This window comes from Callorhinus ursinus, unplaced genomic scaffold, assembly GCF_003265705.2.
Source record: "Callorhinus ursinus isolate GAN/ISIS: 27379988/994484 unplaced genomic scaffold, GSC_fseal_2.0 scaffold4, whole genome shotgun sequence".
Taxonomy (NCBI): Eukaryota; Metazoa; Chordata; class Mammalia; order Carnivora; family Otariidae; genus Callorhinus; species Callorhinus ursinus.
The window spans coordinates 58,729,411-58,754,546 of NW_027397066.1; the positions used below are offsets into that span (position 1 = coordinate 58,729,411).

At 37.9% G+C, this 25,136-nt stretch overlaps 1 protein-coding gene across 1 annotated transcript; it reads left to right on the forward strand.

Annotated features, from left to right (window-relative positions):
• The first annotated feature begins 5,956 nt into the window (after window positions 1–5,956).
• On the forward strand, window positions 5,957–9,420 carry CXCL8 (C-X-C motif chemokine ligand 8). The gene is made up of 4 exons (XM_025887638.2): window positions 5,957–6,115; window positions 7,282–7,417; window positions 7,705–7,788; window positions 8,244–9,420. Exons 1-4 carry the CDS (start codon window positions 6,052–6,054, stop codon window positions 8,263–8,265), a joined length of 306 nt encoding a protein of 101 aa, XP_025743423.1. The 5' UTR covers window positions 5,957–6,051; the 3' UTR covers window positions 8,266–9,420.
• Window positions 9,421–25,136: the final 15,716 nt, after the last annotated feature.

The following is a 25,136-nucleotide window of genomic DNA, read 5'->3' on the forward strand; positions in this document are numbered from 1 at the left end:
TCTCTCTGCTCTATTTCAAAGTGGCATTTCCTCAAACATGCTAATTAGCCCTTTTCCCCCTACTTAACCCCATTTAGTCCTACTTACTATGCAATGCCTTCAAAAGGATTATTTTACAGAGGTGAAACAAGACCAGAATTATTCTGCCTCTTGTCACTTTGTCTTTGTCCACCCTTTTGACGGAGAGAGGAGTCCAAGGACATAGGTTACATTGTGAGAGATGAACAACATTTGCAAGGAGGTCATTTTGCCTTATAAATAAATCCTCCATTTAAAAAAAGTGAGCATCTAGGTTAAATAGAACTCATTAGCTCAACCTCTAAGGATGATGTCAGGATGCAGTTGAGACCCTAAGCCAAGGAATGAAGGAGATGAGATGAACTAGAGGGAAATGAGGTCCTTCTGTAAGAAGGATTCAGCAAAAATACAAAGGCAACCATGAGGGAAACGAAGAAGGGTGTCTGCAAATCCTTAGAACTCTGAGCATCTTAGTGGTGTCACTAGTATGATTGGGTCCTAATCATAATGGACTGGTTCGGTTATGTCAGAGTCTGTCCATACGAGAACATGTCATCACAGAACAAATCAACATTACTGATGCACAGACTGGGAATTTTCTTTAAGATGCAGGCCTTGCTGACACATCCGATCCCAAGTTTTTCCACTCCCCACGCCACACCCTTTTTCCATACAGTGCTCTACAATTTCGGAAACTCAAGGGCCATATCCTGTTAAATCTCCTTACCTCATACTTGCTTTTCCCTCCACTAGCAATGCGTCACTCCTTTTCCCCACCCCACTGGTCTTCTCATCACCAATATTAGGTCACAGTTTTGAAGTCATTTCTTCAGAAAACTTCCATTCATCAAAACTGCATCAGAGGTCCTGTTTACTTGCTCCCCATCACTGTATTGTACTTGCTTGTATAACTAATTATCCATACTCTGCATTAGACTGGAAACTCCTTGAAGTCAGAGACTATATCTTATTTACATAGTATTCACATCTCCCACTACGATACCTAGCATTAGCAAATGATATATACTGAGTGATTAAATGAACAATCACGTTCCTGAAATAGTAGAGTTAAAAACAATAGGAACTGTATTATATATAAATATTTACTTTGCTACAAAAGGTAATGCAACTCACATACTATTTACTTCTCAAGTCTTAGGTTGGTTGGAGGAAGAAAAAGAAAGAAACATGATTACAGGCATACCTCAATGATATTGTGAGTTTGGTTCCAGATTACCACAATAATGCAAGTCAAATTTTTTGGTTTTCCGGTGCCTATAAAAGTTATGTTTGCACTATACTGTAGTCTATTAAGTGTGCAATAGCATTGTGTCTAAAGAACAATGTACATACCTTAATTAAAAAATACTTTATTGCTTAAAAATGCTATTATCTGAACTTTCAGTGAGTTAAATCTTTTTGCTGATGGAGTGTCTTGCCTCGATGTTGATCTGCTGACTGGTCAGGGTGGTGGGTGCTGAAGATTGGGATGTTTGTAGCAGTCTCTTTAAATAAGACAGCAATGAAGTTTGCCACATTGATTGACCCTTTTATGAGCAATTTCTCTGTAGCACGCAATGCTGTTTGATAGCATTTTACCTAGAACTTGTTTCAGAACTGGAGTCATTCTTCTCAGACCCTGATGCTGCTATCAACTAAGTTGATGTAACATTCTAAATCATTTGTTGTTATTTCAACAATTGCCACAGCATCTTCACCAAGAGTGGATTCCATCTCAAGAAACCACTTTCTTTGCTCATCTGTAAGAACCAACTCCTCATCCATTCAAGTTTTATCAATGAAATTGCAGCGATTCAATCACATCTTCAGACTTCTCTTCTAATATTCATTCTCTTGCTATTTCCACCACATCCGCAGTTACTGCTTCCATTGAAGTCCTAACTCCTCAGAATCACCCATGAAGGTTGGATCCAACTTCTTCCGAACTCCTGTGAATATTGATATTTTGACCTCTTCCCATTAATCATGAATGTTCTTAACGGCATCTAAAATGATGAATACTTTCCAGCAGGTTTTCATTTTACTTTACCCAGATCCACCAGAGGAATCACCATCGATGGCAGCTTTAGCCTTATGAAATGTATTTCTTGAATAATATGCCTTGAAAGTTGAAATTAATCCTTGGCTGCAGAATGGATGCTGTGTTATGTTAAGCAGGCATGCAAACAACATTAGTCTTGTGTATCTCCATCAAAGCTTTTGGGGGACCAGGTTCATTGTCAATGAGCAATAATAATTTGAAAGGAATCCTTTTTTTTTTTTTTCTAAGCATTAGATAGTGGGCTTGAAACATTCAGTAAACCATGTTATAAACAGATGTGCTATCATCCAGGCTTCATTGTTCCATTCAGAGACCACAAGCAGAGTAGATTTCGCATAATTCTTAACAACCTTAGGCTTTTTGAGATGGTAAATAAGCATTGTCTTCAATTTAAGGTCACCAGCTGCTTTAGCCCCTAACAAAAGAGTCAGCCTGTCTTTTGAAGCTTTGAAGCCAGGCACTGACTTTTCCTCTCTAGCTATGAAAGCCCTAGACGGCATCTTCTTCCATTAGAAGACTATTTTGTTTATACGGAAAATCTGTTATTTAGTGTAGCAACCTTCATGAATGATCTTACCTCGATCTTCTGGATCACTCACTTCTGGATCAACTCGCTGAAACCTCCCCCTCAGCACGTGCTGCCTCACCTTGCACTCTGATATTGTACAGATGACTTCTTCCCTCCAGCTTCATGAACCAACCACTGCTGGGTTCCAACTTCTCTTCTGCAGCTCCCCCACTTCTCTCAGCCTTCACAGAACTGAAGAGCATTAGGGCCTTGCTCTGGATCCCCCTTTGGCTCAAGTGACTGTTGTAACTGATTTGATCTTCTATCCAGACCCCTCAAACTCTCTCCATATCAGCAAGAAGGCTGTTTTGCTTCTTATCATTCATGTGTTCACAAGAGTAGCACTTTGAAGTATCTGCAAGAACGTTACTTTGCATTCACAACTTGGCTAACTGTTTAGCATAAGAGGCCTAGCTTGAGGCCTATCTTGGCTTTTGACATGTCTTCCTCACTAATCATTTCTAGCTTTTGATTTAAAGTGAGAGACATGCAACCTTCCTTTCAGTTGAATAAGTAGAGGCCATTATAGTATTATTAATTGGCCTAATTTCAATATTGTTGTGTCTCAGAGAATAGAAAGGCCTGAGAAAAGAAAGGTGGGGAACAGCTGGTAGGTGTAGCAGTCAGAATACATATATTTATTGATTAAGTTTGTCATCTGTTATGAGTGTGTTTTGTGGCATTCCGAAACAATTACAAGGGTGACACCAAAGATGACTGATCGCAGATCATCACAGTAAATATAATAATGAAAACATTTGAAATATTGTGAGAATTACCAAAATGTGACAGAGAGATGCAAAGTGAGCAAATGCTGTTAGACAAAAGGCGGCTACAGACTTGCTCATCCAAGGGTTGCCACAAACCTATTTATAAAAAACACAGTATCTGTGAAGAGCAATAAAGCAAAGCACAATAAAATGATGTATTCCTGTACTAAGAAACTGAATAACCTCTTGGGAAAACACTCAAACATGATATTTCCATCCCCACACACTTGTGCGGACAAGCTCACTGCTTTAACCAGCTTCCTGGGAAATAAGAAAGATGTTGAATGAGCCGAATTATTTATAAATTGTGTACTTGCCTAGATATGGACAGAGTTTTAGTCCATCTCTTAGTGTCTTTTATCTGAAACAAAACAAAACAAAACCCAGACTAATCTCTGAGGATGAAAGGAGAGAGTAAGAAACTTCACTGAGTCATAAAAGGATGGCTTTGCAACTTAGGGTCCTCAAGAAAAGTTCTTTCAACCCCCCTTTGTGAAAGTGCTTTTAGATCAGGGCTAACTCAAGTAAGTTTTTGAAACATCAACACTGCTACTTAGATATATGAACTTAGAGACATTGTTAAGTTTTCTCATTTGTAAAACGAGGGCATTATTATTTATGGTATAGCTGTGGGGATTAATTAATGCTCACACACACGCACGCACGCATGCACGCACGCATACACACTGTCACTGACATCAAGTAAATTGAAGTGATATTGAAGAAATTAAGCTGAGGTCACCACACAAATCTTTCAGCAGTGGAAGTTTTCTCCCCAAAATGAAAATGCTCAAATTCTGAAACATTATTCCTCTTGCTCTAATTTTCAATCACTTTTTGTCAAAGAATTTAATTTAAATCTTATATCAGGGCACCTGGGTGGCTCAGTTGGTTAAGCATCTGCCTTTGGCTCAGGTCATGATCCCAGGGTCCTGGGATCGAGCCCCACATCGGGCTCCTTGCTCAGTGGGGAGCCTGCTCCTCCCTCTCTGGCTCCCCCTGCTTGTGCTCTCTCTCTCTGTCAAATAAGTAAATAAATAATAAAATCTTAAAAAAATAAATCTTGTATCAGTGTTTAAATGAGTTACTTCCTCAAGAGTTCTGGAATTCTATAGATTTCAGGACTCTCCATATTCCAGATTTTCATTTGAGAGGGCAACTTGAATGCTAATGCAGTCAGGTTTTTATTTGGAGCTTTAATTTTAGCAAATGATAACTGGAACTGATGATGTTTCTATTTTATTATATTGTTACATTGCATGCTGTAAGCTGGCTCAACTGGTATTTCAGAAACTGATCTTTTATCAAGAATGCCTCTAAGGCAAATGAGATTTTTAGCAAACAACTGTTGGTTGAATATCCTTGCAGTATGGAAATCAGTAATCTGACAAAAATGAGAAATATAAGTCATAGCATTTGGAATAAGTGAGAATTTACCCGTTTAAAAGTTAAGCCAGGAAGTTTATATACATTAACTTTATGAAGTGGGGGTGTTATTAAACCCATTTTGTAGATACAGAGACCAGAAGTCAGAAAGTTTTAAAAGTCATACAAAAATTAGGTGGCTGAAGCAGAGTTTGAACTTTTATCCACTAAGCATACACTGCTTACTTGTCCATTAGATACCACTTCATCCCACCCCAACCTAGTAACCCCAGTGAACCGCTTCCTAGAGCATAGACCTATCTTCATTCACCTGTCCTTGAACCATGTCTTTATGTAGAATGTGCTCTTTTTCTCTATCTTCTCATCCTTCAACATCCTGTTCACACTGCTTATGAGATATTCTGTCTTTATGCCCTTGTTGGAATTAACATGTAAGTACCACTTACAGTAAAGTCCTTATATCGCTTTCTTCTTCTGATAGACCAAACTCTTTGAAAACAAGTATTTAGTCTTATCTATCTCTAGATCCCTACATTACTCAGAAGTTACTTGATAAATATTTTTGGAACTGAAAGATGTGCCTTTTCATTCTTTCAAACATACATTAGAAAGCCAAATCTTGTGAAGAGTTGTAATATGCTCCTTGGGAACGGTAACAGTTCCTGGAAACTTTCCAAAATACTCAGAAAAGGACTTCTCAAAATTATGTCTTCAATAAAAGTGGTTGACGAGATTACCTTCTCTATCACTGCAGCACACATAATTTACCTCAAGAAATGACCATGCCCTAAAAGGGTAGTCATAAATGACCTTACTCTAACAACTGCCAGATAGTACAACAATATATTTATACATAAAAAAGTACAACTGATAATAATGTACCAAAAGAAGCTTGAATATCTAACAATGATTTTTAAACATGTTTTAAAACAAATATATTTTTAAGTAAAATAAATTAAATTCTGTTAAAGATCCAGTAGAACTTCGATCCTGCCAAAAATTTGATGAGACAAATTAGAGGAGTCTGATGACTCAGGTCTGCTCTCAAAGGGCAGGCGGATGGTTGCATATTGTGGAATTTCCTCTGACATAATGCAAGAATGAGGGTGCATATTCTCTGCTGCTCTGAATAATATAAAAAGCCACAGAAGCTCTCCATCCAACAGAAGTCCCTTGGGACAGCAGAGCTCACCAGCGTCTGGGACAAGAGCCAGGGAGAAACCAGAACGAAGGCACCTTTCGTCAACATGACTTCCAAGCTGGCTATTGCTCTCTTGGCAGTTTTCCTGCTTTCTGCAGCTCTGTGCGAAGGTAAGCAGACTTTTCTGGTCCATGGAGTTTTACTGTGCCTAAATGTGATCCTCAGATAGCAAGATTGCCCTTAATGCTTTAATAGCAAACATCCTTTTTATTCAGGTAAAGGAAATAATATTTGCAGTCACTTAATGTTAAATTGAAGCCTTAATTGTTTAGATTTTATCTCTACAATACTTAGAAAAGTATAAAGTTTGATTAATAGAGACACCCTGTTCCTATTTTTCATACTCTATAGGATATGTACATATAAATGCATTAATATAAATCTGTAATTTAGAGTATATCTTATTTTAAAAGATGTATTTATTTATTTATTTTTAGAGAGTGAGAGAGAGTGTGTGGGAGGAGAGGCAGAGGGAGAGGGAGAGAGAGAGAATCTCAAGCAGACTCCACGCTGAGTGAGGAGCCAGATGCAGGGCTCCATCTCACGACCCTTGAGATCATGACCGGAGCCAAAATCAAGAGTCGGATGCTTAACCAACTGAGCCATCCAGGCGCCCCTAGGGTATATCTTATGAGGGGCCACAATTACTCATATTATTTACTAATATCGAGTGAGATAACTCAGGTAACTTTACTCCACGTGCAGTTTTATTGACAAGCTTCAGACGCTATCATTTCCTCTTGGATTTAAAGACACCCTGACAAACTGTAAATCTTCTTGGGATCCCTCCCATGAAAGAAATACAGTTAGAAATGTTTGCTTTTACATTTTTTTTCTTTTCCATTAAGCATTACAGATTTTGCTAAGAGACATCTTTGTGAAACTTATATATTTCTATTAATTCTTTCTGAAGGCAATTTCTCTGTGGTTGAATCTTAGTTTACATACTATAAATAGCATTGTGGTATCACAGAAGATTACACAATATCAACTAGAAGAAAAAGTACCATAAGAATGTCAACATTTCACAAAGACAACTCCAAGTCTTTATGAAGGAAGTCAGTCAATGCTGTCATTAATGACAGCTGTTGTTTTTTTAATTGAACTTAGGGGCTAGGAGAATATCCAGGCTTCTCCCTCAAGAATGACTTTACTAAAGAGGTGATGTTTACCAAACATACAGTCACCATATTATCAGGTGGGAATTAAGGAGAGAGTAGCTAGCAGAGCCATGTTTGGGATGAAATTAATCCTTGTTTTTATTATTTTTTCACAGCTGCAGTTCTGTCAAGAATGAGTTCAGAACTTCGATGCCAGTGCATAAATACTCACTCCTCGCCTTTCCATCCCAAATATATCAAAGAACTGAGAGTGATTGACAGTGGCCCACATTGTGAAAACTCAGAAATCATGTAAGTACTTTCAAAAGTGATTAGATATGTTAATTTCAGCAAACCTATAACGGAGGAAGGTGGAAGTATCCAGCAAAGTTCTAGGTACAGGAATACAGTAGTGGGCAGAACAGAAAAGAAAGATTCTTTGTCTCCATCACATTTAAATATGGTAACTTCCATGCCTCGTAACTAAAAATGACTTGGACTCAGATTTTATGCTCGTACTTCAGGAACCACAAATTGAAGGGCAAAGGGTTGTCTGAAACCTGCTAGGTACTGATTTAATCATATCTCTCTCATTTCAGTGTAAAGCTGGTCAATGGAAAAGAGGTGTGCCTGGACCCCAAGGAAAAATGGGTACAGAAGGTTGTGCAGATATTTTTGAAGAGGTAAGTTGTGTTTTTTGGTTTGTTTGTTTGTTTATTTGTTTTTTTGATTCTTCATTTATCCTGAGACATACAGTCTAAAAGTTAGCCTATAAATTTTCTGTTGCTGCTGGAAGTCCACTCTTTTGGGGATCTGCCCTTTTGATTAAAAAAAAAAAAGTAGCAATAGTGAATTAGCTGTATTCTTGACTGGGAAGACCATACATCTCAGTTTGACCAGGGAACTCTGGGCTTACGCCTGTACCCTGTATCATTGGTATGGTTCCCTTTCATTCTCAGAAGAGTCCTGGCTTGAATGATAACTTATCTGTCTCTTTATTCATAGTTGATAATTAGGATACTTCTAACACATGAATATCTAAGACTATTCATTTCCCTCGTAAATATATATTCAAGAACAATACTTTCCTCCTTATTAGAACACTGTTAATTAATTTTTTTATTTTATTTATTTCCAGGGCTGAGAAACAGGAATCATGAAACAAATAAACACATTCTCCATGATTTCCAAGAATTCCTCAGTAAAGATGCCAATGAGACTTCAAAGAAATCTACTTCAGCGCTTCATGTTCTGTGTGGGTCTGGTGTGGGGTGGTCAGATAAAATACAATATGCCCAGTTAGATTTGAATATTAAGTAAAACAATGAATAATTTTTTTCCAATGTCTCATATACGTTGTCCTATGCAATATCTAGGCACATTTATATTAAAAATATTATTCATTGTTTACTGTAAATTCAAATTTAGCTGAAAATCCTGGATATATTTTGTTGTTGTTACATTGTTCCACCCCAGCCTGCTGGCCAGGATGCACCAGTCCCTGTTCAACTTTGCCTTGGTTTCTTCTTTATTCCTCAACTGGAGAAAAAGTATCAGCCACCATCCTACCTCACAGAGATGTGAGGACATGTGGAAGCACTTTAACTTTTTCTCATGTTGTCTCAATTATGTTCAGGTGAAACTTGTTTGCTTATTTATTATTTATATATTTATTTAAGAAATAAATATAGGGATATGTGTGCATAAATTTGGAAAAATGGGAAAGGAACTATTATTGATAGGCTAGTAGAATGATGGTAGTGAATTTATATTTATTTTAATATTAAATGATGTTATATTAGAGAATTATTTTGAACAAGGTTGCCAGATTTAGCAAAATTAAAAACAAACACCCAATTAATTTTGAATTCAGACAATGGCTAATTTTTTAGTATATCATTATTTATCTGAAATTTTCATTGAACTAGCAATCCTATTTTTGATATTCCCAGTCTTGTCTTATTGTGGGCAGCCTTGCTGTGCACTGCTGTGTTGAATCATCAGAACCCTGAGTTAGAATTGTTTCTCAAAACAGCAAAAATTCAACAGGCAAAAATTAAAAAAATAAAATAATAAAAAAAAATCCAACGGGCAATGTTAACAAAGTAATTTCTTGCTAGATAAAACTTATTTATTATTTACAAATGGATTCTAATAATTTCACTTAAATTATTGTGTTTTTAAACACTAACTTTATTTTTTGACTTTAAAATGCTTTTATGTGTTCCCAAAAGAGATTTTTTCTACTATTTTTGATGTATGGAAATAAAAATGTAACCATAAAATATTTAAAATAAAACTTCTTGTCAAAGTCATCAGGTGTTTATCTTTCTTTGACAGTTTTAAAAGTTATTGTTTTATATCTTTTTACATTAAAAATACTTTGAGTTAAAAAAACATAAATTCTGGGGTGCTTGGGTAGCTCTGTCATTAAACCTCTGCCTTTGGCTCAGGTCATGATCCCAGGGTCCTGGAATCCAGCCCCGCATCAGGCTCCCTGCTCCCCGGGAAGCCTGCTCCCCCCCCCACTCCCTCTGCTTGTGTTCCCTCTCTCTGTCAAATAAATAAAATCTTAAAAAAAACAAAAAACACAAATTCTTGGGGCACCTGGGTGGCTCAATCAGTTAAGTGTCTCAGTCTTGACTTCAGCTCAGGTCATGATCTCAGGATCATGAAATCAAGCCCCATGTAGCTTTCCAAACTTTGTGTGGAGTTTGCTTGGGATTCTCTCCCTCTGCTTCTATCCCCCCAGTTCTCTCTCTCTCTCTCTCTCAAAATAAATAAATAAAATCTAATAAACAAACATAAATGCTTCCCTTAGCATTTTGTATATTATGTGGAAAATTACAAACCTCTGTAGAAAAACAGATATCTTTTCCAGAGATGGGTTACGAACAGCAGTCCCTTCCATAGAATGATGGAAATTTTCTCAACCCCCACCCCTTGTATTCCATTTTGCTAATAAGGCTGACTTCAGATTTTTAATTAACCAACCCAGGTGTTTGTACAGCTTAGCACAGCTGAGCACTCAGTGAAAGAGGGAAGTGAATACTCGTTACAAAGCACTTCTCTGCTCATTGAGTAAAACTGACACATATGAGATAAGGAAGTTTGAATATGATTAAAGACCAAGCATATTTGTAAATAATTCAAACAAAACTCTTAAAAGTAAAAATTACAATAGTTTGACTAAAATACTCAATGGAAAAATTTTATACCAGCATAGACACAGCTGAAAAGAAAATCGGAGATCCAGGAACTAAAACAAAAGGACTTTATCTGGAATTCACATCAGAGAGATAAAGAGGTAGTAAATAGGAAAAAGTAATGAAAAGACATGGAGGATCTGGGGATAAGGTCTTACCAATGTCTAGTTGGATTTTTACAGGCGGAGGAGAGAGGAAAGGGTCAGAGACATTTGAAGTGACAATGACTGAAAACTTACCACATGATGAAGAATAACAATCCATAGTTTCAAGAAATCCAACTTGCCAATGCCTCACTTTACATTTCTAGTCAAAAAAGATGGATCTTAGAACTTTGATTCACACTTATCTACCTCCCTCCTCATTTACTATTGCTTTTGGGTATTTTAAGTCCACTTTCTTTTAAAGCTCCACAATGTTGAGGGAGGAAGTGTCCTCTCCTATTTTCTCACTGATTGGTTCACATTGCAACCTGCTTTTGCTCTGTCATTTAGCTCCTTACAACTACTCAGGTACCTGCAGCTCCCATTTTTTCCATGGGTCGACATTATCTGTGGTGTGGAGCACAAAGCCCATTCTTTCTCTCTTCTAATTCCCAATATACTTCCCCACAAAAGTGTGCAGCATAATAACATTAATGAAAGATTTATGAACAATGCACAAGCAGGAACCTCAACCCTGGTACTCACCATTCCTAAAAATGTTTCCCTCTCGAGGTGATTTCTCCCTGCCTCTATTTCTTCTCAGATCCTGTTAGAGGGCCTCTTCTTCCTCAGAGTTCTGCCCAAGTTTCATTTCCACGTTGTCCTCCACAGATTTAAGTTCCCTTGGCTTACCACCCTTTGCAGTCTCTCATTGTGTGGATCTCATATAAATAAATGTGAATTTATATGAGTAAATAAAACAGATAGCAGACAAGTAATTTCAACAAAATGTTCATAGGAAAGATACAGGATTTTTCAGAAGCAGATAGCAAAGACTTATCTAACCTAACTCGACTAGGCTTCACTGAGAAAATCTAAACTAGAGTCTGAATGGTGAGTAGGAGTTAGCCACACAAAGGGAAGAAGGATGCGTGGGGAAGGGTGGTCTAGACATCAGGGGAGAAGTAATTTGTAGGCAAGAGCATGTCACAAATTGAGAAGTGAAATAATTTCAGTGTGGCTAGAGTTTGGCATGAAGCAAAACAAATACTAACAGATCAAGCTATACTAAATGGACTATGGAATCTTGAAAGGGCTTAGATTTGGAATTGAAAACTTCTAGTAGATTCCAATTACTCTCATTTTAAATTGTGAACCTTACAGGCTGTTCTTCCTGGGTCTCCTCCCAAAAGGAAGTGAGAAACCATAAAAAAAACCATTCAAAAGACTGATCTTGGGGGATTTTTAATGCTGTTTGTATTATTAATTCGATTAGAGACAATAATAAAGTGCTCACCTTAAACCTGCATTAATTGTAAAATACATACATAGTACATTGAACAAGCAAAATTGACTAATTTTCATAATTGCTAATTTGGGTTTGTTTGTTTTTTTGCTAAAAATGCATCAAGAAATAGATTCATACGTTAGACTTACCCAAGCAGAATCTTTTATTCTCAAGATTTTGATAAATAAGTAATTTGAATAATCAAAGAATCCCCAACTTTATACAAAACCTCTTACTGTGTTAAGTACACATTGTTAATATGATCAGTGTCCACGGGAGCAAGATGGGGGAAGAGTAGGAGACCTGGATTTTGGGTGGTCTCAGGAATTCAGCTGGATAGAGATCAAACCATTCTGAACACCTATGAACTCAGCAGGAGATCGAAGAAAAGAATAGCAACAACTCTCTGAACAGAAAAAAGAGACCACGTTCTGGAAGGTAGGATGTGCGAAGTGAATCCGAGGCGAAATTTGGGAGGATAGACGATGTGGGAGGGGTTCTCCATCGGCCATTTCTGGAAAGTGATAGAGCCGCGGAGCACAGAATCAGAACGTTTAGAAGTCAGCTCCGCTGAGGGACGGCACTCCAGTGGCTAAGCAGGGGGTGGAACCCTCGCGGGACAGTGTGGTCTCAGGACCCCCAGGGTCACAGAAAGACCGGGGGTGACTGACTGCGGCAGAGCTCCTGGGTATCAGAGCAGGGAAGCTGGCTGCAGAGACGGAGCCGAGACGTGGGCTCTCAGCTCGGGGTTGCCATAAACTGTGATCGGCAACACAGTCGGGCCACTGCTCCTCCAGCAGAGACCCAACATGCGGCAGATCCAGGAAGATTCCCCCTCCTTCCTTGGGAGGAGCGGCGTGGGAGCGCACCACAGGGATTTGCTGGGTTTGGAGACTCCACACGGGGTCAGGTGCCAGAGATAGAAACGCTCGGTCACAGGCCGGGTGAGCACAGAGCGTGGCCAGAGACCGGCGAGACGGGAGTGATTGACTGTTTTTCTTTGGGGATGCACTGAGCAGTGGGGACCCAAGTTCTCGGTTCCTCCGGGGCAGAGATTGGGGGGCAGCCATTTTCACTCTCGTCCTCCAAAAATGTATGGAAAGCATTCAGGGAACAAAAGCTCCCAGAGCAAACCTGAGCAGATTACTTAGCCCGGACCTGGGAAGGGTGGGGCAATTCTGCCTCTGGCAAAGACATTTGGGAACCACGGCAACAGGCCCCTCCCCCAGAAGATCAGCAGGAACAGCCAGCCAAGACCAAGTTTACCGATCAATGAGAACGGCAGAACTCCAGCGCTAGAGGAATACTGCACATAGAATTCATGACTTTTTAACCATGATTCTTTAGTCTTTCAAAGTTAATTTTTTTAACTGTCTTTTTTTTTAAATTTTTCTTTTCCCCTTTTTCAACCAACATTTTAATAATCACTTTTTTAAAAAAATTTATTTTTCATTTTTACAGTCATATTCTAACCCTTCAGAGTAGTTACCATTATTTTTGGCAAATATATATAAGTTGTTCTCTCTTTAAAATTTTGAGATACAGTTTCTTCTAACAGATCAAAATATACCCTAAATCTCTAGTGTATGGCTTTGTTCTAGTCTCCTGCCTAATCACATTCTCTCCCGTTTTTTCTTTCTTTCTTTTTTTTTTTAAATTCTCTTCTTTCTTTTTTCAAACAACTTCTTCTCTTATCAATTCCTTTTATAAAATTCTTTATAATTTTCATCTTTACAGTCATATTCCATTCCTTCATCGTATCAATCCTTATTTTGTACATATAGAAGTGTTTCTTTCTTTAAAATTTTGGGAGGCACTTTCTTCTAACAGACCAAAATACACACAAAGTCTAGTGTGTGGCACTGATCTATGCACCAGCCTGATCATATTTGATCATATTCTGTTTGTTTTTTGTATTCTGTTTTTATCTTTTTCTTTTTCTCTTTCTTTCTCTTTCTTTTTTCTTTCTTTCCCTTTCTTTTCCCCTGGTTTCAGGTCTTTTCTGATTTGTATAGAGTATATTTGCTGGGGATGTTGTTACCCTGTTAGCATTTTGTTCTCTCATTCATCTATTCTCCTCTGGACAAAATGACAAGACAGAAAAAATCACTTCAACAAAAAGAACAAGAGGTAGTACCATCTGCGAGGGACCTACTCAATATGGACATTAGTACAATGAAGGACCTAGAGTTCAGAATCATGACTTTAAAGATACTCACTGGGCTTGAAAAAAGCATTGAAGTTATTAGAGAAACCCTTTCTGGAGAAATAAAAGAACTAAAATCTAACCAAGTTGAAATCAAAAAGGCTATCAATGAGGGGCAATCAAAAATGGGGACACTAACTGCTAGGATAAATGAGGCAGAAGAGAGAATCAGCGATATAGAAGACCAAATGATGGAAAATAAAGAAGCTGAGAAAAAGAGAGAGAAACAAATACAGGATGACGAGGGCAGAATTCGGGAGATAAGCGATATGATAAGACGAAACAACATTAGAATAATTGGGATCCCAGAAGAAGAAGAAAGAGAGAGAGGGGCAGAAGGTATATTGGAGCAAATTATAGCAGAGAACTTCCCTAATGTGGGGAAGGAAACAGGCATCAAAATCCAGGAGGCACAGAGAACCCCCCTCAAAATCAATAAAAATAGGTCAACACCCCAACATCTAATAGTAAAACTTACGAGTCTCAGAGACAAAGAGAAAATCCTGAAAGCAGTTCAGGAGAAGAGATATGTAACCTATAATGGTAGAAACATTAGGTTGGCAACAGACTTATCCACAGACACCTGGCAGGCCAGAAAGGACTGGCATGATATCTTCAGAGCACTACACGAGAAAAATATGCAACCAAGAATACTATATCCAGCTAGGCTGTCATTGAAAATAGAAGGAGAGAAAAAAACCTTCCAGGACAAACAAAAACTAAAGGAATTTGCACACATGAAACCAGCCCTCCAAGAAATATTGAAAGGGGTCCTCTAAGCAAAGAGAGGGCCTAAAAGCAGCATAGACCAGAAAGGAATACAGACAATATACAGTAACAGTCACCTTAAAGGCAATACAATGGCACTAAATTCATACCTTTCAATAGTTACCCTGAATGTAAATGGACTAAATGCCCCAATCAAAAGACACAGGCTATCAGATTGGATAAAAAAACAAGACCCATTGATATGCTGTCTGCAAGAGACTCATTTTAGACCCAAAGACACCCCCAGATTGAAAGCGAGGGGGTGGAAACCCATTTACCATGCTAATGGACACCAAAAGAAAGCTGGGGTGACAATCCTTATATCAGACAAATTAGATTTTAAACCAAAGACTGTAATAAGAGATGAGGAAGGACACTATATCCTACTTAAAGGGTCTATCCAACAAGAAGATCTAACAATTGTAAATATCTATGCCCCTAACATGGGAGGAGCCAATTATATAAGGCAGTTAATAACAAAAGCAAAGAAACACATCGACAACAATACAATAATAGTGGGGGACTTTAACACCCCCCTGACTGAAATGGACAGATCATCCAAGCAAAAGATCAACAAGGAAATAAAGACTTTAAATGAGACACTGGACCAAATGGACTTCACAGACATAGTCAGAACATTCCATCCCAAAGCAACGGAATACACATTCTTCTCTAGTGCCCATGGATCATTCTCCAGAATGGATCACATCCTAGGTCACAAATCAGGTCTCCACCGGTACCAAAAGATTGGGATTATTCCCTGCATGTTTTCCGACTACAATGCTTTGAAACTAGAACTCAATCACAAGAGGAAAGTCGGAAAGAACTCAAATACATGGAGGCTAAAGAGCATCCTACTAAGGAATGAATGGGTCAACCAGGAAATTAAAGAAGAATTAAAAAAATTCATGGAAACCAATGAAAATGAAAACACAACTCTTCAAAATCTTTGGGTTGCAGGTAAGGCAATCCTAAGAGGAAAGTATATAGCAATACAAGCCTTTCTTAAGAAACGAGAAAGGTCTCAAATACACAACCTAACCCTACACCTAAAGGAACTAGAGAAAAAAACAGCAAATAAAGCCTAAACCCAGCAGGAGAAGAGAAATAGTAAAGATCAGAGCAGAAATCAATGAAATAGAAACCAAAAGAACAGTAGAACAGATCAACGAAACTAAGAGCTGGTTCTTTGAAAGAATTAACAAGATTGACAAACCCCTGGCCAGACTTATCAAAAAGAAAAGAGAAATGACCCAAATCAACAAAATCATGAATGAAAGAGGAGAGATCACAACCAACACCAAAGACACACAAACAATTATAAGAACATATTATGAGCAACTCTATGCCAGCAAATTAGATAACCTGGAAGAAATGGGTGCATTCCTAGAGATGTATCAACTACCAAAACTGAACCAAGAAGAAATAGAAAACCTGAACAGACCTATAACCACTAAGGAAATTGAAGCAGTCATCAAAAATCTCCCAACAAACCAAAGCCCAGGGCCAGATGGCTTCCCAGGGGACTTCTACCAAACATTTAAAGAAGAATTAATACCCAATCTCCTGAAAATGTTCCCAAAAATAGAAATGGAAGGAAAACTTCCAAACTCATTTTATGAGGCCACCATTACCTTGATCCCCAAACCAGACAAAGACCCCATCAAAAAGGAGAATTACAGACCAATATCCTTGATGAACATGGATGCAAAAATTCTCACCAAAATACTAGCCAATAGGATCCAACAGTAAATTCAAAGGATTATTCACCACGACCAAGTGGGATTTATCCCTGGGCTGCAAGGTTAGTTCAACATCCACAAATCAATCAACGTGATACAATACATTAACAAAAGAAAGAACAAGAATCATATGATACTCTCAATAGATGCAGAAAGTGTATTTGACAAAGTACAGCATCCTTTCTTGATCAAAACTCTTCAGAGTATAGGGATAGAGGGTACATACCTCAATATCATAAAAGCCATCTACAAAAAACCTACAGCGAATATCATTCTCAATGGGGAAAAGCTGAGAGCTTTCCCCCTAAGGTCAGGAACACGGCAGGGATGTCCACTATCACCACTGCTATTCCACATAGTATTAGAAGTTCTAGCCACAGCAATCAGACAACAAAAAGAAATCAAAGGCATCCCAATCGGCAAAGAGGAAGTCAAACTCTCACTCTTTGCAGATGATATGATACTGTATGTGGAAAACCCAAAAGACTCCAAAACTGCTAGAACTCATACAGGAATTCAGTAAAGTGGCAGGATATAAAATCAATGCACAGAAATCAGTGGCATTCCTATACACCAACAAGACAGAAGAAAGAAATCAAGGAGTTGATCCCATTTACAATTGCACCCAAAACCATAAGATACCTAGGAATAAGTCTAAACAAAGAGGCAGAGGATTTGTACTCAGAAAACTACAAAATACTCATGAAAGATATTGAGGCAGACACAAAGAAATGGAAAAACGTTCCATGCTCATGGATTGGAAGAACAAATATTGTGAAGATGTCAATGCTACGTTGAGCAGTCTACACATTCAATGCAATCCCCATCAAAATACCATCCACTTTTTTCAAAGAAATGGAACAAATAATCCTAAAATTTGTATGGAAGCAGAAAAGACCCCGAATAGCCAGAGGAATCTTGAAAAAGAAAAGCAAAGCTGGCGGCATCACAATTCTGGCCTTCCAGCTCTATTTCAAAGCTGTCATCATCAAGACAGTATGGTACTGGCACAAAAACAGACACATTGATCAATGGAACAGAATCGAGAGCCCAGAAATGGACCCTCAACTCTATGGTCAACTCATCTTTGACAAAGCAGGAAAGAATGTCCAATGGCAAAAACACAGTCTCTTCAACAAATGGTGTTGAGAAAATTGGACAGCCACATGCAGAAGAATGAAACTGGACCATTTCCTTACACCACACACAAAAATAGACTCCAAATGGTTGAAAGACCTAAACGTGAGACAGGAGTCCATCAAAATCCTAAAGGAGAACACAGGCAGCAACCTCTTCGACCTCAGCTGTAGCAACTTCTTCCTAGAAACACCACTAAAGGCAAGGGAAGCAAGGGCAAAAATGAACTATTGGGATTTCATCAAGATAAAAAGCTTTTGCACAGCAAAAGAAACAGTCCACAAAACCAAAAGACAACCGACAGAACGGGAGAAGATATTTGCAAATGACGGATCAGATAAAGGGCTAGTATCCAAAATCTATAAAGAACTTATCAAACTCAACACCCAAAGAACAAATAATCCAATCAAGAAATGGGCAGAAAACATGAACAGACATTTTTCCAAAGAAGACATCCAAATGGCCCACAGACACATGAAAAAGTGCTCAACATCACTCGGCATCAGGGAAATCCAAATCAAAACCTCAATGAGATACCACCTCACACCAGTCAGAATGACTAAAATTAACAAGTCAGGAAACGAGAGATGTTGGCAGGGATGTGGAGAAAGGGGAACCCTCCTACACTGTTGGTGGGAATGCAAGCTGGTGCAACAACTCTGGAAAACAATATGGACGTTCATCAAACAGTTGAAAATAGAGCTACCATACGATCCAGCAATTGCACTACTGGGTATTTACCCCAAAGATACAAATGAAGGAATCCGAAGCCTTATGTGCACCCCAATGTTTATAGCAGCAATGTCCACAATAGCCAAACTGTGGAAAGAGCCTAGTTGTCCATCAACAGATGAATGGATAATGAAGAAGTGGTATATATATACAATGGAATACTATGCAGCCATCGAAAGGAATGAGATCTTGCCATTTGCAATGATGTGGATGGAAATGGAGGGTGTTACGCTGAGTGAAATAACTCAGTCAGAGAAAGACATGTATCATATGACCTCACTGATTTGAGGAATTCTTAATCTCAGGAAACAAACTGAGTGTTACTGGAGTGGTGGGGGGTGGTGAGAGGGATGGGGCAGCTGGGTGATAGACATTGGGGAGGGTATGTGCTACGGTGAGTGCTGTGAATTGTGCAAGACTGTTGAATCACAGATCTGTACTTCTGAAACAAATAATGCAATATATGTTAAGAAAAAAAAAAGAAGAAGATAGCAGGAGGGGAAGAATGGAGGGGAGTAAGTCGGAGGGGGAGACGAACCATGAGAGATGATGGACTCAGAAACAAACTGAGGGTTCTAGAGGGGAGGGGGGCGGGGGGGATGGGTTAGCCTGGTGATGGGTAGTAAAGAGGGCACGTTCTGCGTGGAGCACTGGGTGTTATGCACAAACAATAAATCATGGAACACTATATCACAAACTAATGATGTAATGTATGGTGATTAACATAATAATAAAAAAATTTAAAGAAACAAAAATATGATCAGTGTCCAACATTGGAAAGCCAGGTGAAGACATCTATACCAATTTGGTAAATCTTAATAATGACTACTTCTCAAAAAATCTACTTTTTAATTTCATCTTTAGCACCTTTAAAATGTGCTAAAGGATTTTCTCCACTTTCTCATCTATTCTGTCATTGCTATAGGACAGCATAAGTATTCCGTCAAGCGGTACCTGGGTGACTCAGTCTGTTAAGCGTCTGCCTTCCACTCAGGTCATGATCTCAGTGTACTGGGATTGAGCCCCGGCCCCACATCAGATCAAATAGAGATTAGGCATCATATAAACAAGCCAAAAAAGAACAATGTAAAAGAGTAAGAGAAAGAAAAAGAAATAAGAGAGTAAGAGTGAGAGAGAAGGAAAAGCCAGTCAATTTGCTGAACTGAAAATTTTTGCTTTATTTTGCATAAGTGATATTAGTAAAATTATGTATATAGACATGGGTTTTATTTGTATAGACACAGACTTAGACACAAACTCTAACATGCAATCTATTACTCCATGACTTTAATCCACTTTTGTGGAATACAAATTACAAATCAATTTTACCAAGTAGAAACACAAATGTAAATATGTAGACACACACACACAAATTAAAAGGTATGGAGAGATAATAATAAAGCGTTCACCTTAAAACTGCATGAGTTGTAAAATACTATGATACATAATACATCATATGTACAACATACAAAATGAAATAATTTTCATAATTGCTGTTTGTGTGTTTGCTAGAAATGTACCAAAACATGGATTCATAGGTTAAAGTTACCTAAGCAAACTCCTTTATTATCAAGATTTTGACAAAGCAGCAGATCATAATTTCCTACTATAATACATCTATTTTGCCATCCAGGCTATGTTTGAAAACTTAAGAAGATGAAAAAGTCTTGCTTTTGGTTTGTGGTAAAAATATAACAAACAAAAATTGCTTAAGACTGTATTAACCCTGCAAAAACAAAAGAAAGCTTAAAAAGCAATAACTTCTCCATACTCACTTAAAAAAAAAGAAACAACAGCAAGCAATTGCCCCATGTTTAGTAACCATCAGCTGAATTTGCAGAGATCACAGACAACAGATAGGGGAATTTTCAATGTAACACAGTAAATACCAGTCTGTTTGTTTCCTCAAGATTTACAGATGGAGCAATCAGGAATTCTCCAAAAGATTACTTAAGGGTCAAAGAACCCAGCTCCCGGTGAGGGAAGAAAGAGGGCTTTCTACACTTTTTGCATTCCCATAGATAAAAATCAAGTTGGGTAAATATTATTGTTACAAGATTTTCCAACATCTTTTAGTAAGCTGATAGACTTGAAAGAAGAGTTTGTTGGAAAATTAAGATGGGAAAACATTTACAGATATTTCCACATGAAGTCTGCTTCAGACCTATCTGGAGAATGTTCTGATAGCTATGTAAAAAATCATGGTGGTTGGGCTGAAGATCTATCTTAATATATCTAACATTTCTATTTCATAAGGCACAATTTAGCTCATGTTTTCATCATGTTATGACATGGTTCTTTTCACTGTCTGCATCTTCAATTAATCTGCCATTCATCCCATGCTGTTCAAAATACCTTTGCATTTATATTTTTAGTGTTTCCCTAAATGAAATACTTATGGGAAAGCATGCCAGGAGATACCTCTGCCCGGATTTACGTTTTCTTTATGCTTCCAAAAGTTTTCACCAGGCCTCTTACAAGAATCCCATATGGAGACATGTTTTATTAAAGTCACAGCTTGTTTCTGCTTAGGTCTCTACTGGTCTCCAGCAGCCTTATCATGATTTATGTGAGTCAGCCTGCTACCAACTTTCCACACTAGCTTTATTCTTCTCTAGTATACGCCAGTCACATTTAGTAAACAGCTCATTCGAAACTTCTCAAATGAAAACTTGTTATTATTGATTCCATTTATAAATATACCTGGATGTTTTTAAAAATCTATTTATGAGCTCCTCCTGCAAAACTTGAATGAAACATCTGTGCTGACATGAAATGGACTCTGATTTCTACTTGTAAGTCCTTTTTCTAGCACTAAATTTTTTCCTGAAGGAGTCTTTTCAGTCTCCCAGTTTACCTAGATTCTCAGTTTCATTTTGTCTGCTCTCAAAATAGAGGTACAAGTTAGTAGCAACTAGTGTTAGAATTTAGATTATATCTTCCATATGTAAAATTACATAGATTTTATATAAGCTGTGTGTTTCATGTTTCAATCCATATCTTCTCCAATTATTTGAAATTTTGATGGGATCTAATAGTGAACAAAGATATATGAAGTCTGATTTAAAAATATGGTATCCTCTGTGTGGCATTTATTAAGAATAGAATGAATGTCATTTTCATACTTGCTTTAGACACAATACATTGGTTTTTACAGATTTAACTTTTGAAATTTTGACCCTTGAAAAAATCTGCAGTATAAGAGAGTATGGGTTGACAATTCTGATGCTGCTACACATGGAACTGAACAATGTAACTGAACAACTAAATAAATGAATGGCTGCTGGGAGCCAGGTCCTCACTGTTGTCATAGCAGCTTTCAGATAGGCAAGAGGAAGAGATTAAAATAATCTACATAGTAATGAATTAGAGTTAGAAACATCAATATGAACTCATATTTAGCTTAGTATAGATATAGATGGATACACATAGGAATACTTATAAAGAGGTTAGTAAATACAGATATATTTCCTTCCTTTGTCTACTGATAGGACTTAGAAGTGATGATACTGTAGTAGCAACAAGCACACCATTTTCCAATAAAATGAACCAGAGCTTTTTGGAGAAATGTTTGATCATAGGACTGGGTCAAGAACTATACAAGAAGTCCTAAGCATCAAGCATCAGAAAATAAGGAAGTGCTTCCCTCCAAAAAAAACTGATGAGGACATGTCAAAGAAGACCATGAACCAACTGAAACCTGGAACAATGGCCAAAGCTTGAACAAATTGAGAACAAAATAAATAAAGCAGTGCATTATAACAAACATAACAAAAATATTCATAAGTCCATACTGATAAAAATAAATGGTGGAGTAAATAAATAAATGGAGAAGAGATAAATCTCCCATGCAGAAGAATTCCAAATAATTACACAGATACTCCTTTCTCAAGGAGATGGAATGTAACTATGTACTACTAGGTGTGGGCTGTGCATAGTGACTTCATTCCAAACAAATTACATTATGGAAGGGGGAGGAGGGGGGAGTAACTTTATAGCAGAGAAACCTGAAAAACACTATGTCAACCAAGGTCAACATCAACAGTGATAAATTGTATTGATGGAATGCAATGATGTAATGAAAATGGCACTTTACCTCTCTGGTCTTCCTCCTGAAAACCCACAGTCCCAGTCTAATCATAAGAAAAACATCAGACAAATTCCAGTAGAGAGGCATTCTACAATATGTCTGACCACGCTCCTCAAAATTGTCAAGGTTATCTTAAACAAGGAAGTTCTGAGAAGCTATTATATCTAACAGGAGCCTAAGGAGACATGACAACTAAGTGTAATGTATCTTGGATTAATCTTAGAACAGAAAAAGAACATGAGGTAAAATCTGTGAAAATCCGAATAAAGTATGGACTTCAGTTAATATTGTCTTGGTCAATTCGGGCTGCTATAAAAAAGTACCATAGACTGGGTGACTTATAAACAACAGGTATTTATTTCTCACAGTTCTGGAGGTTGGAAAGCCATGCCAGGCTGGTTGGGTTCTAATAAGGATCCTCTCCCCAGTTGCAGTCTTCTGAGTCCTGCTTGTTATTTCACTTGGCGGGAAGCAGAGTCTGAGCAAGCTCTCATGCCTTTTCTCACTAGGACACTAATCCCTTTCAAGAGGCCTCTACTCTCATGGCCTAATTTCTTCCCAAAGTCCTCACCTCTTAGTACCATTACTTTGGGGGTTAGGATTTCAACATATAAGTTTGGAAAGGACAAAACATTCAGTCCATAACAATAATGTAATGGTATCGGTACCCTACTAGTGTTAAGATGTTAATGATTCTGGAAACTGGGTGTAGGACATATGGAAACTCGGTAACGTCATCTCAATTTTTTCTGTAAATAAGAAACTGTTTTTTAAAAACAAGTCTATTTTAAAAAATAAATAGGGAGATGGGAACAAAATAAATAAATAACCTACAGCATGTAGTAAGTTGTAGTTTTCTGCCAGTAACAATAAACCTGGTAGGTGGGTTATGAAACTGATCTGTAGGGAGTGTGGCCCTTAGGCAGCAATGGAGCTAACCTTATCATTCATCACATCTGTGCAGCTTTGTCTTTCTTTTCTTGAGGTTTGCTACTAGAACTATCCTGGGCTTTGAGAACTTGCCAAATCTCTAGCTATATTTTGCAAAATATATCAAGGTTCTTCTATAATAATTATAATCATATTCAGTGACCGAACAGGTTAGAAAAATGTATATAACAGCTAAGTACCATCAGCAGGAGGTCATAGGTATGGTGGTGAACTGGAAAACACATGGTGTGCCTGGAGTCAAAGTAATTTAAATTATCTTAAAACGCGGAACTTGCCAAACCAAACTCTTTTGGCTGCCAGTCAATAACAGAATTGACTGATAACAACTAAGCCCTCAAAGAAATGTTTATCTAATAGTCAAATCTGGCACTCAGCTATTCCTCTATGATTAATTCTACAGTTCCATTATGTCTACTTGCCTTAGATTAGGATTGGATAATCAATGTTGGACCACTTATGTTTTAGGGCTGTAGTTTTGGTTTTGGTTTTGGGTTTTTTTTTGCATCTGGAATGACAGAGTTGAGAAATATGAATAAGATACCATTCAATAAGTATGATTTAAAAGTCAAATCATGGAGCGCCTGGTGGTTCAGTTGGTTAGGCGACTGCCTTCAGCTCAGGTCGTGATCCCGGATCGAGTCCTGCATCGGGTTCCCTGCTCGGCGGGGAGTCTGCTTCTCCCTCTGACCCTCCCCCCCTCATGTACTCTCTCTCTCTCTCTCTCTCATTCTCACTCTCTCAAATAAATAAATCTTTAAAAAATAAATAAAAAATAAAAGTCAAATTATTCTTTAAGGCTTCACCATGCCCAATGAAAAAGAAATGCAGCAACAAAAGAGAGCTAGGAGTTGAACGCAATCAAGTGTTAATGATCGTCTCCTTTTCACCCTGTTTTCCCCAGCTACCTATAGCTGGTGCAACAGATGGGCTAAGCCTGAACTTCAGTTTTCCCCAGTTCTTAGATGTATACTGACAGGATGAATAAAAATATAAGCACTAACCTCAGGAGCAGGTTCCAGCAACCCAATCAATGGCCGTTAGCTCCCACGGTCTTCTATCTAACCATGTTTCCCAGTAATTTGTCCTTGAATTAATATCTCCTTGTATCTGTGTTCTGTGCTGGCCTTGGTCAAAAGACAGGACTCTTTGACTTAAGCATCACTTTGAATTTTCTCTGTAGTTACCCTATCAATCACCTCTGTCCTCTCCTATCGCTTTAATCTCAAGCATTAATTGGACTAACCAGACTGGTCTAGTTCCAGGCAATTCCACTCATGGAGTCTAGAAACAATTCTTCAACCTCCTTGTCCCATCCCCCTAACAGAAAGCTTACCACATTTGGACATATGCTCATTCCCAGAACAAACTGAGCCATCACTTGGAATTTCCTGCCCACTTCAATGGACCCTCTGATTCTACTGACTGAGATTCCACTGTCCTTCGGACATATAATAAACCATAGAAGTGCCTTAACTGGGATTTGTTGCTTCAGTTGATTTAGTTGTCTCCAGTCCTGTCTGATCTCAAGTGCACTTCTTGGCCACCAGCTGTTCTCCACACAATTTCAACTTCCTACTCTTCTCTCTGTTAATAAGATCTTCATATGATTTGAATTGTGATGATGCAAGAAATGAAAACAGAAGACAGGAAGAGAGACATAAGGAGATGGAAAAAGAATGCAATAAATATGAGTTCTGTACATAGAGAATAAAATATAAAATATAAAAACCAAGTTCCTCTTACTAGGACTTTCTTTTGACTGACCTAC